This window comes from Mus caroli, chromosome 1 (assembly GCF_900094665.2).
Source record: "Mus caroli chromosome 1, CAROLI_EIJ_v1.1, whole genome shotgun sequence".
Classification (NCBI taxonomy): Eukaryota; Metazoa; Chordata; class Mammalia; order Rodentia; family Muridae; genus Mus; species Mus caroli.
In genome coordinates this window covers 51,659,797-51,675,759 of record NC_034570.1, presented here as the reverse complement: position 1 = coordinate 51,675,759, position 15,963 = coordinate 51,659,797, and the positions used below count along the sequence as shown (strand labels likewise).

Sequence of the window (15,963 nt, the reverse complement as noted above, 5' to 3'; positions counted from 1 at the left end):
AAAAAAAAAAAAAAAAAAAAAAAAAAAAAAAAAAGTGCTGAAGAATAATGTCCTCCCAGTGTCTTGGGGTAGAGGAAAAGGATGTTCCTAAATGCTATACTTGAAAGAGAGAAACTTAAGCAAGCATCCACTGTGGAGCATGCTAGAAGTTTTTTAGAATGATGTGACAAGCTTACTGACTTAGTAATATTCATACCACCCATTGAAAGGGGTAACTGTTGGTTCCATAGCGGAGTAAGAAACTCAGTCGGCATTTGAGCTGGAATACATAAAGTGACACCCAAACCCCATTCTGTCTAACTCCACAGCACACGCTTCCTAATTAAGTGGTTAATAAACCTCTGAAAGTGTGGCTTTTATTAGAATACGGCCTGGTAAGAATCAAGAGTTTACAGTTACTGAAAAATTAATGCTGCACATATGTAAGGGATTCTATTCCACTGACTTCATGTTTAGTTTGCTGTATAATTTGCTGTTGTGTACCTGACTAATTGTCCAAAATAACTTGAGTCCTACTCCCCAGTACGCTCTCATAGGTCAAAACAAACAAACAAACAACCCAAAATCAAAAACCTCTAAGACTCATTCTAAATTGTAATATAGACTAGCTCTCTTTAAATCTGATGGATTTGCTGTCTATGAAGATGTTTAGGAAACTGATCTTAATTCTCTTAGTGAAAATGCACTATATTATAACTTCTTAAAGATATCCTACCCTATGGGAATACGCAGACAGAACACTTGCTTAATTTGCCTTCTATTTCCATTCTAAGATGGAAAGGCAACCACTTCTGTTCAGATGCATGTGACTAGCTGGTTGATTGGCAACCTTCATTTGTTGAAAAGACTCAGACTTCTTCTCAGGGTTTGAAACAAAACCAGAAGCTCCTCTGCAGAGAAGCCTGCAGCTGAAGCACAGCAGACGCCAGGGTCAAGCGTGTGGTTGGCGTAGTGTATGGTGGTGATCTGCACCCGCCGCCCAGGAAGACTGTTAATGTGAGGCGCCGCTTATGCTGGTTTCTCTAAACCGAAATGGCCAGTTCAGTACTTTCTATATTTATCAGCCCGCTCTTCCTTCATGTCAACCGATCCATTCAGTCCCTGCAGAGGCCCTGGGGAAACATCTAGTGTGGAGAAAAACCTTAGGGAGGAAAGAAAACGGATAGAGCAGCTTTCACCTCCAGAGACTGAGCCACACCTGTTTAGAGGGATATATATTCACGAATAAGGCAGGGCTGGCAATAGACTGGACCGCAGGGACTCACCACAGTTGCAAAGTCACAGGAACCTTGAGTTTCCCCCCATTACGTGGTATTGGCCCTTTTCACAGCTTCAGAATGGATCCTGGAGCTCACTTCTGCTTATTACACTGGTGCCGAGTGAGGGAGAGGAGTCATTTTGGGCAATTTGTCAGCTAGATGGCAACAAAATCCATCCATATGGCTCTCTTGAGGCATAAATATATTTATTAGCCTCTTTTATTATTGTCTCCGTGTATCCTCTGTCAGTATGTGCTCATCCCACACTGTGTTCTTTTAGTGTCCAAATAATATGGACTATTGTGTGTGGGAAGGAACAAGTTTATTTAATTCCCTTTGTATAGTGTCTTGTACAAGGCGGAAACAGGTGGGCACTTAGAAAAAAATATTTGATGAGAAAGAAAGGGATTTGTGAGAAAGTCTGACTTGCACAGGTTTTGATCAATCAGAGAGAGGGCTGTATTCACTTCTAGAGAAGGAGACATAAAAACCTGCTTATTACATTTTACAAATAAAAACTCAATTGAATCTTTTGATTTTATTTAAAAAAGAAAAACAAACAAACAAACAAACAAACAAACAAACAGAAGAACTGAATGGCACACGTCCCGGCCTCTTGATTTTGATCTTCATTATGTGTTTAGACTAAAAGCTGGCAAAATCTAGCAATTGTTTAACACACTTCTTATAATTAAATAGGGAATTGGAAGCATTACACACTCATTATGTAGTAACGCCAAACAGTGGGAAAACCTCCTCCGGTCATTCTCGTATAGCAAACCCTTTACAAGCGCTGCTTATGGCAAGGGGCATGGAGAAGCATCATTTCTGTAACTGTTCAGTTACACTATGCCAGTAGCCAGCATCCAATGTGCACACTAGTAATGGCGTTACAGTGATATTCCTACCCATTCCCCATGCTTATATGACTGAACTCAAAAGCCAAATCTGCTCGTTGCCATCTGTTTTGTGATACAGATTTAACTCCAGGGTCTTTTTTTTCTTTAACCAACTATGTGTCATTCCTATCAAAGTATATGTAGCTCCATGATGCTAATGATTCTCTTAATTAAGAGATGGCATTTAAACGACCAACTATTTGTTCAACCTATGGACCATAGGCTATGAAAAAAGACTTTCTTCTTCCATCTAGTTTAAACAGAGCAAGAGCTTGCTCACCTGAGTATGTCACTGGCACTAGAACGGCTGGACATATGCCCCGTATGCTTGGGAATAGCAAGTCATATTGCTGCCTGGCTGAAGCCAAAGGATATCCCCAAACAGGTGCTTAGTGGGATGATTCCCCAAACAGGCACTTAGTGGGACGATTCCCCACTGTCCTTATCTTACACGCCTCGGATCTCCATCCTAATCTGGGTCCCCACTGTGATATTTGGCTTTATTATAAAATGAGAAAAAGACTCTGGTAGAGACAGAATGGCTAATGGAAGTGACTGCCTGTCATTAGCTACAACCTTTAGTTCTTAATTTTTCCATTTTCTTCTAAGGACTGAGTTGAATTTTATAATGAAAAACAGACAAAAAAAAAAAAAGCAAAACGTTCAATTTTCTATACTCCAATATAATTGTTTTTTAGATCTCAAGGAGGCAAAAATGTAATTTGACCTTTAAAACGTGTAGCTGGAAGGGTTGTGTTTCAGGCGGTATGGAAAACAATATTTTCCCACCGCTGATTGAAAAGGGAAGGCATTGTGGTATGGAAGTGATGGGAAATTCCCCTTCCTGTATCTCCGACTTGATTTGGAAGGTGGGGTGCTGCAAGCTAGACTCGCATAGTGATATATAGAGTCTGTCTTTCCCTCAAGGGGATCCTGCAGAACATGCTGCATCCTCTTCCACTAGGGAATCCTGTGAATTATCCTCATCTTGGACCAAAGATGCCTGTGCTACAGGAGCATGGGAAGGAAGTAAAACCCCCAGCAGAGGCCATACTGAGCACCCTTGCCTGGTGAGCAGCACCCCGGTCTCACCTTGTGCTACCAGAAGCTGGGAACACTGCCTCCCTGCAGTCAACAACATTGCCAGACCAACTGTCTCCTAGAGGGAAGAGATTCACCAGCCGAGGGACACTGACTGCTCTGGCTTTGGACATACAGCCCCTTCTACGAGGTTTGTAATCTGCGGGTTTTCAGGTGTTAGAAGATACAAAAGAGAACCACCTGGATTTAAAACTAAACAAACAAGTTTTCAATATCCATTCATCTGTTGATGGATAACTAGGTTGGTCCTAATTTCTTGTTATAGTGAACAAAGCAATACAGATGGAAATTTTGGTGCAATAATAACAATGAAAATTATTTATATTATATATATGTATCTATGTATTCACACATATGAATATTACTTATCGCTAGAGAAAGACAAAATCTCAAAATGTGCAGGAAAATGGATGGACTTGCACAGGAGACAGAAAAATCCCAAGTGAGAGATGCCCTGAATTTATGCTGCCAAGAGCTAAGCTGGCCATGTCACACACCCCAGAGTTAAGACCTATGGAGTAATGGCACAGCCTTCTCCCCAGGAAGCAAGGCTCAGAGGGAAAGGACAAAGTCTTTCTCTTTGCTCCATGGGTGAATGTTGACAGTGTGGGCAGAATTTGTCTACCATAGCTTTCTCCATCTGGATGTTCAAGGCAAGAAGACTGTTTGCCTACAGAGACACTCCTACCTAGATCCTAAACTTGTATCCTTGAGCTATCTGTATACAATAAATCCTGCTTGACTCTAATAAACAGACTGAGCTTCCAGATGTGGTGGGTTTTCCCATCAGAGAGTCTAGTCCACCTGATCCCAGCTTTCTGTTTGTATATCTGTCTGTGTCTGTCTCTTCACTTCCTTGCTGCTCCACTCAGGTTCACTCCTGGAGCCATGTTGGATGCTTTAGATTTAGAATATATAATATTAATCAAGAGCACAGAATTTCAGAAAGAAAAACACTGTGCATTCTTCCTTCCATTCAGACACCAGCCATAATACATTTGTATATATGTAAACAAGTGTGTATATATGTAAACATGTGGATTCAGTATAACATGTGGGTACAGTATGACACGTGGGCACAGTATAACATGTGGGCACAGTATAGCATGTGGGTACAGTCTAACATGTGGGTACAGTCTAACATGTGGGTTCAGAATAACATGTGGGTACAGTATACCATGTAGATTCAGTAAAACATGTGGATTCGGTATAACATGTGAGTACAGTATAACATGTAAATCCAGTATAACAGAAGAAAGGGAAACATTAAAGTGTGCAAAGTACACGAGGAGGAAGGACTGTGGAGAGGTAATCGACACCAGAGTCATGAAAGCGGTAGAGAGCTGAGCATGTTTCTAGTTCTAACTCGGTTGGGATTGTCTCATGGTGGATAAATGTATTTAAATACAATCAAAACTGAGAGTGTAAAATACAATGTGAAGTTCCACAGCTTCTTCAGGATGGCTAGCCTGACTGTGTAGAGATTCACTGAGATGTACAGACTTTGGGTCTGCTAATTTCAGCGTGTGATGGATTTTAAGTTCTTTAAAATCAAGTTGCAATTAAAATACCACCTCCATCCATCCATCCATCCATCCATCCAACCAACCAACCAATGGACCAACCAAATGAAATAGACTCCTGGGACCACAGAAGTAAGTTTGGGGTGATGCCTTTGTAAGGGATGGCCAAGAAGCCCCAAGGGTGTTTAAACTATAGTTTCCATACACAAGAGTTTGGTATAGAAGCAAATATTAATTCATAAATACTGTTTCTCAGTAGATACTAAGTTATTTACAAAGAGACCCAAAGAGCACAGGAAACTCTCAATCTCAGCATTGTGTGCACTTCTAGGCACTGCAGAAGAACGTGCAAAGGTGTCAAGAAAGGATGAGTGTGTGCACATGGTGACAGGGAGGGTTGGTCACCAACCAAAAGAGAACTGCGCTGCACAGTGAACCTCCTGAAGCAGGAAAATGGTCTTGCTTGGCTTCAGCCTCAAGTGGCTGAAAGAATGTACACTTCGATAATTTTATGCTATCTGGGCATCCAAGGATCAACACTGGGAATAAGGGGTCAACTGTTACTAGGTGATTCTAATACACAAACCTCTCCAGTTACTTCCTGTTAGGAGGCCTCCTCAAGCTCAGGTCCCAGAGTAGAAAGTAGCATTTCAAATGTCAAAGAGATGGTATCTGGCTTGTGTGTGGTGTGTGATAGTGTATGCAGAAAGGCTTTGCTTAGCTACCAGTGAGGCTTCCGCAGCAGGTAAGGAGGATTTCAGGTGTGCGGGTAAAAGATAAGTTTATCTTAAAATAGCTAGTCTTTCAAGTTGGGGATCTCACGAAAGAAGTCATCTTTTGATTCAGGTACAGAATCTCTAGAGAGCATTTGACATGTTCAAGGATGTCACTTTGAGTGTGGAACACATCTTCACAATGAGGAGGAGGTTATGCACCACGAGAGGCCAGGAAGCATCAATGAATAAAAAGAAGAAAAGGGATCTGAGGACACCATGGAAACTGCTTAAGTGGAGTGCCACAGTGAGGATGGATCTCTGACCAGAAGGGAGCCACAGGAAGGGTCCCCTGCTTCGAGGAAGGAAAAGATATGGAGGAGGAAGAAATGAATTGAAGGTCACAGAGGAAGGGGAAGTAGTCAAGGGCCGAGACTCATGTCTCACCTCCAGGTTTAGCCTGGGCTAGACCCAGCCCCTGCTGTGGTTTGAACATGAAAGGTCTACATAGGATCACAAGTCTGAACACTTGGTTCTCCCCTGGTGGCACCATTTTGGGAGGTTGTGAAAATTTGTGGAGGTGGAGCTTTGTGGGAGGAAGTAGGTCATTGGGGAGCAGGGCTTAAGCTTTACAACCTAACCTACTTAGGTCAGCTCTTTGCTTCCTGACTGCACATGTAACCTCACCAGCTGCTTTGAGGTCTTCCCACTGTGCCTTTCCTACTATGACAGGAGGCACCCCTTCTTAACTGTGAAGCAAAACAAACTAGTCATTCCTGAAACAGCTTCTTGTGCTATTTGGCCACAGCAATGAGAAAGGTAATGAGTACAGCCCTGCTTCAGAAAACCAAACCAAACCAAAAGGCAAGGCATGGGGCCAGTGCTTGCTACAAAACATGTGCTCTGACTGCCCTTTTTTAGTTAGAATAAAACAGCTCAAAATGATTACTCCTTCCATGCCTCAATCTCTACAACCTCATTAGCACCCCCACCCACCCTGACTAGTACACACACTACTTTGCTGGCTCCCGACCAACTTCCATCTTCCTTAAGAGTGCTCTTAATTAGATGTTAAATTGACAATAGCACCTAACAGGATTTTTATAGCTCTATTTTGGGATACTTTCTCTCCCAGCATATGGCAAAAATATTGAGTATTATTATACTTCCTCAATGTTTTTTCAATTTCATGTTTTATTGCTCATTTTAAGCCTTCATAATCAACTTGGACACACATACACTGGGTCTGTGATGAGGAGCTAGACTAGTCTGCACATAAAGCAATTAAATCTGGCAGCTATGGTTGCAAAGAGTGAATATTTTCCAGCTGTGGTAGGAGGCCAATTGTACAGAAGAGAAGCCAGCTGTTTCACGTTAGTTTCCTGATGTGACTTTTTATGTTCTTGTTGCCAAGTTTATCTTCTGTTCAGATGTAGTGAGAGAGGATTGTGTCATCTTGGTTACTTGCTTAGATCCCTAATTCTTTCTGAGAAGATGATAATGCCCTACCTATGCCAGTTAGTCACATGTGGCCATGTCCTGGTGAAACACCAGTGCTATATTTTAGGTACTTAGTGGTTTTCTTCAGTAACTTCATTGAGCAAGTATTCCTCACAGCCTGCTTGGGAAGGATAAGAACCCAGATCATTTGGCCCTGGTGTGTTCTTAGTTCAGTCTGGAGGATGTACAGCAACCATTTTCTCCTAGCTCCTTAAAAATCACATTTCCCATGAACCTCATCAAGATTTTTGGTGGAATGTAGTCAAACAGAACTCATGCCCTTATGTTGGCACTGTGGTGGAAAGTGGAAAAGTGAATGTTTTCTTAATGTTTTACATGAGAGGTTCTATTTATTCCTAGAGGACACACAATGCCCCCTTCAGAGTACTTGGGAGCTAGGAGAACTGGGTGATCCACAGTAAGGATCAGAGAGAAGACTTAGGAGTGGGATTCACAGACTCATGCCACTGAGGGTCGGGTGAGTTAATTACTGCTTTAGAATGAGCAATGTTTTCAGAAAAGCAGAGGACCTGGCCCATCTGTTCCAAACCTACAACCTCCTGTGGTTGAGCCCAAGGTTTGCCATTGATGGTGCTAGGCACACAACTCCCTCTATTGCCTATGGTATGTGGTTTCACCATCAGTAGGCAAACTTCTTTTAAACAAGTCTTTTGTAGCCTGATATTTTTCATGAGTGATGCAATTCCTAAGATCCACACTTTAGGAAACAAGAGCAAAGCTTTGTTTAAGTTCATCACCACGATGGCTGGGCTGAAGGTTTATTTGGAGTAGAGGCAAAGTTTTCCTCTTGGTGGAAATGCACATAAACAGTTCTGTTTAAAACGGTAAGTTGGTTTTATTTTTAAATCAGCACACAATTATTGTGAGATCCTCCTTATTAAGGGTTTGGTCAGAAAAGAAGTGCTGGAGTTTACTTGGTAGCTGCCACATATAGCAAAGGGTTGAACCACACACTTTCTTCCTTGGTTTGGGAGAAAAGTGCCCTTTTTGTCTTGTGGGTAACTTTTGAGCCTGGTAAGGCTCATGCGGAACTCATCTTCCCCCACGAGGTTCAAGTAAAAGGGGGATGTGAGGCAGAGACATCACACTCAACGTCCGTGGGCAGCAGAGACATAGCGCACAATGTCCGTGGGCTCTGGCTTTCCTTGTCTACACTTTCACCGTTCATGAAGAGTAAAAAGCTCAAAGAACCTGTTGTAAATTTCAGATGCCTTGAGACCCATGTGCTGTTTACCAACATTCAACATTAAGTAAATAAAAAGCAGGTTTAGCAGCTGGAAGAGGGGTGGTTTGAGGTCACGGCTACACTTGGTCAACTAGTGCTTGGGTCACTGGATGGAAGGTATCACGAGGGGCCACCCCTCAGAGGAAGCGCTTACTTTACAAGGCCACCCAGATGAATGGGGCACAGGGCTTTCCAATGGGAGACCCAACCCCTCCTCGAGAGCAGGGCTGGCAAAAGCAGACAGCCAAGAGCCACTCTTGCTTCTGTGTCTTTATGCATTGCCTGAGGCTGTTTTTAGGCACACAGGCAGAGCTGAGTGACCATATGCCTGCGAAGCTTAACAGATTTATAGCTGGTCCTTTCCAGGTAAACTGTGCTGCCCCTGGCTCTAGGCATCTCTTGGAAATCCTTACAAGTAACAGGACAATTGACTTAAGGAGAGACTAGAAAAGTCATAACTAGAAATGACTAAGACTTCTCATCTTCAGTAGTATAACATCTTTGCCTGCTTTAAGTTCTCACATGTGTCCGAGGAGTTAGTTACTATGAACGATTTAGCTACAGTCTGGTCAGGAGGAAAGCCCCAGAGAGGCCAGGTCTGGGTGAAGGTAAGGGGGTCACACGCTCACCTCAGAGGACCTGTAAGGGACTGAGTGGTGACTGAAGGAGGCAGTTTCCTGTCAAGTACCTGGTGTCTTTTGCACCCTTGGGATCTTGTATGTAGCAGATGGCTTAAAATTCATGAATTTTAGATTAAGTCAGTGTGAAGCTTAATCCTTAGTTTTTACAACGGCACAGTTTCTGTTAAAAAGCACACCCGTGTCAAAGCAAGGACGGGGGATGGAAAAATATGCAGAAAATGCGGTCACATTCTAGTGTCAGGAAACATCAAGGAGTCATCCGGCGACAATTGCCACAAACTTGGGTACCTTGGTTGGGTGGTTGCTTTTGGAGTGAGCACCTAGATTTTGGCCTGGATAACTGACTCTTCAAGTCTCAGCTTATGGGGTTGAGTTGGGACTCACCCCACTGTCCACTCTGTGGGAAGCATTTGAATTTTAACAGAGAGCGGGAAGACTGCTCTTCTTGCCATAGTATTTGTTACAAAGATTTACATGTGACCACACCGAGCCAAGGAAAATCAGTCCTTGCAATTTTTTCCCCCCTGGAACGACTGCCTAGCCATCAGGGGACTAAGGCTTATGAGAAGTCAAGAAGAGGGCATCAGCTGTCACAGAAGTGCCTGCCTAAGTATGAAGTATAAAATGAGCAAAACTGAGGAGACACTGAAAAAGAAGGAGAGGGACGGAGGAGGAAAGTAGGAGGCAGGTGAGAGACCGGATCCTGATAATGTGATAATACAATTTGACTTAGAAGGAGATTTGCCTTAGTGAATATTTTGGAATATTTATATATTTTAGCTATGAAAAATCTCTTTTGCATTTAGTATGGCGTTTCTCATTCAGAACTGAAAGAGTCTTAAGTGACACACAGAACATTTTTTTCCCATTATAGTAACTATATAATAATAAATATTTCATCTTAATTCTGTACATAAGAAAATATCCAGGGCTCAGAGAAACGTTTTTCACTAAAACCAACAGGGAGGGCAGAGACACACCTAATCCATGTCAGACACTATTTCTTTGTATGAAGAAGGACACCAGGTGTACTTGACACACCGTGAAGGGCAGTGAGCTGGACAGTAATGAGAGTACCCCTGTGATCGCAAACACCCATCACTGTCAAGCTGACAGGTCGGGACCTGGAATGGCTGAGGAGACAAGCATCAGGCACTGACCCATGGGCTGGGGGTCTGGATCCACTCTGAGTGAAAAAGAGAAGGCAAACCGGGCAGTGGCCCACATCCCCTCATCGACTCTGCTCTCCAAATATGAACTCAAGGTGGCCAGCTGCTTTGAGCTCTGTTGCCGTAGTCCCAAGCCCCTGCTGTGACGGACTGGACCCTCTGTGAGCCAAAACAGACCCTTCTTTCCTTGGGCCATTTTGTCATAACCACCACAGCCACCCCGCTTACGTCAAGAACAGAGCATTCTCACTAAGTCACTGGATGTTTCTGTTTGCCAGGGAAATTGAATGATAACGATGGCAATGCTTTGTATTTTTAAGCTAGCTTTCATGTTACTGGCTTTTCATGGGTGCCAGTACCGGTTAAGGTTCCTCTTCTCCCCTTCGTTCAGGCTTTATTCTGTGTTCTTGATGTGCTATGAGGCTAACGTCAACTTTCAGGGAGTTATGAGGACTATCAGAGAGTTGCTCTTCTTTAAATACTTTGTCTTTTTGCTCCCAAGATATATGTTCCTGCCTGCAGAACTTTACAAATTCCAGAGAGAATGAGAGAGAGAGAGAGAGAGACCACTGCTCTGTGTGATGTTTATGTATTAAATAGCTAACTTTTCCCATCTGATGTCTTTCTTACAGACGGTAGGGAGAGCCCAGACACTGTGGATTTATAGTTGTGGGTCAAAACACTCACCAGTTGTGTAGCTCAGCAAATGCTGCTTTGATCTTCTTCACGGAACTGTCCACTTCTTCCTTGATCATGACGCGGTATCTCGTCAGAGAAACAGTGCAGCGCTGCAGATCCTTCACCGATTTCTCAATATTTGGGCCTAAAATCAACGCCAGGAAAAAAAATGTTAGCATGACCATTCTATCTTTTATTTATGAGATAAATAAAACAAAGCAAGCAACTCGCCCCAAACAGACCTTTTGTTTTCTAGTGGAGAAACACTGTTAAGAGGGGATGGGTTGTTTGGACCGCCACCCCCCTCAAATGATGCATCTTCACAGGGGTGGGGGTGGGGACTCTGGCTGAGCCACATACGGCACACCTGTCCTTTTGCTCTTCAGAAAGAGCCTCTGCTCATTATGTTCTGTCAAAAACTGAAGTCTCTTCCAATACAAAGGCCATTTGTGCTGCTGGCTCCCTCCGTTAGCACCACTGCACCTGGTTCAAAGCCAGCAGAGATTTTGGAGCAGGAAAATGACATAGCGAGGAACCAATGGGCTAGAGAGGATGGGCTGTGAGTGCCAGGTATACTGGCTCCCGACCAGCATCCTGAGCCAGGCCTGGAATTACAGCCACAGCATTAAAGCAGCTCTCAAGGTAGCCATCTCTCCTGGTCTCCTGTAACTCCCAACAAGGCAGAGAGCCTGCACAGTAGACAGACTGTCCTTATCTCAACAAGAACATGTTTCTTAAAAGAAAGAAATCTCCCTCAAGAAAATAAAATGAGTGTGTCAAGCCAAAGCCAAGGAAATCAAATACAACTGAGGCTGAATCAGAGGGGCATTATTTAGTCTTGGAATCAGAAAAGAAGTGGTTTGGCCTTTTCATTTGTAAGGCTAGTTAGCATTCAAAGACACCAAGGTTTGAAGAATAAAAATCTAGTGTGTCAAATGGAAAAATCTGTTCAGTGTTAGATTGCCTGAAAGTTCTAATATAGATGTTTGTTCACATAGGGAAGACCATATTTCAAGGAAGGTCTATCAGGCTACAGATTCATCTTTACCAGAACAGGCCTGGATTTCATATGCCTGGGAGGCTCTACTCTGTCCTGTTTCAATAGTTGCTTTGTAAGTGACTGAGGTAGGCAAACACACATTCATCCACAGAGGGGCAGAGAAGGGGAAGTGATTCCACCTGTGATACTCCAAGACCTTTGACATGGGAAAGATTACATCTGCCTTCCATTTTCCATCTAAGTGAATTGCAGGGAAAAAAGAAGAAATTCAATTGCACGTATGACTCTCTTTGTTAAACAGTATTTTTTTTTCTAGAAAGTTCTGCCACCCTGACATTTTTATGTGTGTGGAGAATATGTTGAATCATTTGTGCAAAAGAAACCACTTTACCTCTTTTCTTTGCCAGCTCATCTGGCTTTATTTCAAGATGAGCTGCAGGGGCATTGGACTTAACAGGAGATGTTTTTGCCTTAGGCTTGCTTGGGTTACAAGGCTGCCCAGCTGACCACTGTGGGCCATCTGACCTCTCTGATGGTCCATGAATCGCTCTGGGGTTCCCATCTAAGGACATTTTCTGCTGCAGTAGTCTGCCGCCTTCTGTAAGAGAACACCAAATAATGGCTGTGATAAAGAAAACATTAATGGCAAAGTGATGGAGCATGAATGGCAGGATTATTTCTGGTTTTATTTTGAGGCTGGCAATAATGCCTTTCACCACAAAACACTGAAGGGACTGCTTTATTAAATTCCCAGAAGAGTTGTGGTGACACCAGAAAGGGCCTTGCATCTAGAGTCAGAAGACATGGGTTTGTGTATGGGCTCTGGCAACTGCCTGCAGAGAGATATGGACAAGCTATTTAATATCTCTGAGCCCTACTTCCTCACTTGTTACTATCCAGCAATGTTACTAACAACTTGCAAGCGATGAGTGTGATCCCCCATCTCCTCTTTTCCTCCTATTCCAGTAAAACCTTGGGCAACTTTCAATGTGAGTTCATAGTGAAGCCATAAAATGTAGCCCTCCCCCATCTCCATGTATGCTTTGTGGTATTTCATTCTGAGTTAATGAAGGCAGGAGAGTGATTGGAGATGGGGCAAGAATGAAGTAACAACAGGTACTATAATCATTTCATCTAATTTATGGAAGGATTAAATCAGGAAACATCATGGTAATATCTCAACTATATTTAAAACCCAAGCATCAGATTCTCTCTAGAGCTTTAATAGATGCAGCACTAAATTAGCCGCACGCTGCTCTTGGCATCATTGAAAGGTGGGTGCCTATGTAGTTATTGCTGGTGTAAACTAAATGGCATCCAAGGGCCTGAAAAGGAAAAATGGACCTCTCTTTAGAGTTCACCACAGGGAAGTCTAGTACGGAAAAGAAATGGTGACCTGTGAGCGTCTGAAGACGAGGTTCATGTAGAGAGAGCTGTGTTTAGTGGAAAGAATACATTTTGGTTTAGGAGACCCCACATTCTGAGCTTCCCTGCATCCTGGACTGCCTCGTGAGAATGTTCTTACCTTTCCACCTGACTGTGGCTCATGTGCATACAGAGGGCAAGCTTCTCCGTGAAGCCCAGCTTCGCCCTCCCTTCTCAGGCAGTTATCCACCCACCCTGCTGCTTCTCTCTGCTCCTGGTTGCCTTCATAGATTACATTTAACACAGGCGTCTGTGCCTGTCTCTCACCACTGCCTGGCTGCCGAGGCGACCTCCTAGAGGGCAGACACTCAGTCAGATTCACTTTCCAAGATCCAGTACTTGTGTCTGCTTCAATAGCTTTCTGCGGAACTGTGATCGAGTTAAAGTACACTTAAAATGATTTCATAGGAAAGAAAAAGAAAGAAACAGGGCACACCTTTCCCGACACTGTCACAAACATTACAGAGACCAAGGGAAAGTGTGAGAGAATGCAGTCTGGGTCCTAGACAATTTGATTTTAGACATTAGCTCATTTATGATAAATATAATTTGACTCTAGTAGAATCTATCATTCATAACCTATTATGTCAAGGAGCTTTCCTGAACAAAGAAACTTTAGTGAAAGGGAAATTACAGTATACGATGAAGTGTCCCGAAAAGGCAGTGAACACGAAAATACACACTGTAGATAACATTTCTTCCCGTAATGAAGCTGATTGAAATGATAATGTGTAGTTTCATCATCAGGCACACTAATGTGGAACTTTACTGTATGGGTGACCGTGGTTGCCAGATTGACTTGTGAAATGACTCTCCTTTGGTACCAAGTGCCTGAGAAGCCTCTCCCAGGATTCTGAGCCAGCAGTGGACCCAGCGCTCTGCATCCCAGGTGGCTGTGCTGGCGTGGAGATGGCAGACCCACCTGATGATGAATTTATAAACACCTGTGTTGAAACAATGACTAACTCCAAAATGGTTCCAACTCATTCCCTTCCTAAATCACAGGTGAAATTCAGTCTTGATGAGCGATTATAAACTCAGAATTGTAAATCCAGCATGGCATAGTAAATTAGTTGCAGCCTTGAAAATATGGGGATGGATAGCCTAATGGAAATAATGACCTTAGGTAGAAGAACAGAAGATTATTCAGTTAGGATACAAATGAATTTTAAGCAGGAGACAAGCATGTATATAAACATGAGCTCATTAACCTGGGAGCTAAAAATATTTTGTCTGCGTGTCAGAGAATAATGTGTGAGCTACTGATTCATTCCACTACTCATCTCACAAATATTTATTGAGAAATTTGAATAGCAATATTTTTGCCTTCTGAAAAAAAAATCATCATTGGAAGAATCATTGAACACTGGAAGTATTTACAATTCTCAAAGGCTACTTGCATATATTTTCACACTGGCTAGTAGATATGTCTCTAAATATGATGAAACTCTGGGATTCTCAGGAGTTATACAGCCATAACAGAATGACATTCATTTTGACCACAAGTCCTGGGCTTCTAGTAACACAATAATGAAAGTCGTTTCCCAGGCATGCTGATTCTCCTTTAGCATCAGACATGCTATGACTTCTCCTTACTGGGGTTCAGCTTTAAAGTTCAACAGCCTAGAGCTGCCTGGAATTGATTTACACATGGCACATTGTCAGGAAGGTGACCATTCCCCACGTGTGGCTGCTGATTAGCTAACATGTGGCTTATTCGAACTGAGGCAAGAAGTGCTATATGAAACATACACTGATTTTTTTTTTTTAGGCTTGGCATAATACTTTAAAAATAAAAAGATCTTTGGATATTGAGACCAGAAGGTATAGCCAAGTGGCACAGTACTTGCCTGGAATACGCAAGAGCCCTATTTCAGCATAACAAAAAGTAAATAAATTTTCATTACATGTTGAAATGATCATATTTTATATACACTGATTTAGATATATTACCCGACTGAAATCAAACTTATGCTTTTTAATGTGGCTATTAGAAAGTATAAAATCCCATATGTGCTTGCATTGTATTTCTGTTGGCTGACACTAATATAAGATGTAAGATGGAGGTGGGTGGTCTCCAGGGCTCGGTCATTGCTCGTTTAAGAGGGCAGCTATTGCTGGCTGCACTTTGTATACGTGAAAGAGGTGACAGAGTGGAACACGTCTTGCCTATCATCACATGCTTGCTATGTATTGCTACACAACAAACACTGAACGAGTGAGTGGAACTGTATACCAGTGAGCCAACATTACTTCAGTGCTTTGCATAGCTAGGGCCATTCCAACGATAGGGTACATAGTCTGATAGGTACCTAGTCTCTGTGCCTTTAATATTCATTGAGGACTTGACCCATATTTGTGACATCTTGGAAAGAAATGTTATCTCCGGAAAGAGCCAATTTGTTTAGATTTCAATAAAAGCTATACATATTTTTATTTAATTCTTTTCTAGGTATTTACCTTAACAGTACCTCCCAGAAACTTCTGTGGTTTGAATTTCGCAATTACTAGAACCCTTTCTAACCGAAAATACTTAGCAGATCTTAATACAGATAGTATGTGACTTACCGAGAATCATTTAGCTATCTGATTTAAGTAGACTCAACAGACACTTCACATGGGGTAAACTTTACTTTCCCTGGTGCGCTAGCTCTGGCTTTTATATAGAATAAAAGTAAGCACAACTCTCTGCGCTCAATTCTAATATGTGAAATGGAAAATGTTGAAATCAAAACAAAAGAGCTTAGTGGGTCTGAGGTGATCTTCTTCCCCTAAGTTGCCTCGGCATCCCTGTTGGAAATCAACTGAT

General features: G+C 42.5%; 1 protein-coding gene across 12 annotated transcripts in view; it reads right to left on the bottom strand.

Annotated features, from left to right (window-relative positions):
* The window catches only part of Spats2l (spermatogenesis associated serine rich 2 like), a 179,756-nt gene that overhangs the window by 37,694 nt on the left and 126,099 nt on the right, over positions 1-15,963 (bottom strand). For all 12 annotated transcript variants that reach the window (XM_029481286.1, XM_029481254.1, XM_029481224.1 and 9 more), the window contains 2 exons: positions 12,121-12,327; positions 10,739-10,874 (listed from right to left, as the gene is read on the bottom strand). In XM_029481286.1, the coding sequence (XP_029337146.1) occupies positions 10,739-10,874; positions 12,121-12,327 (343 nt within the window). The remainder of the gene's footprint in view (positions 1-10,738; positions 10,875-12,120; positions 12,328-15,963) is intronic.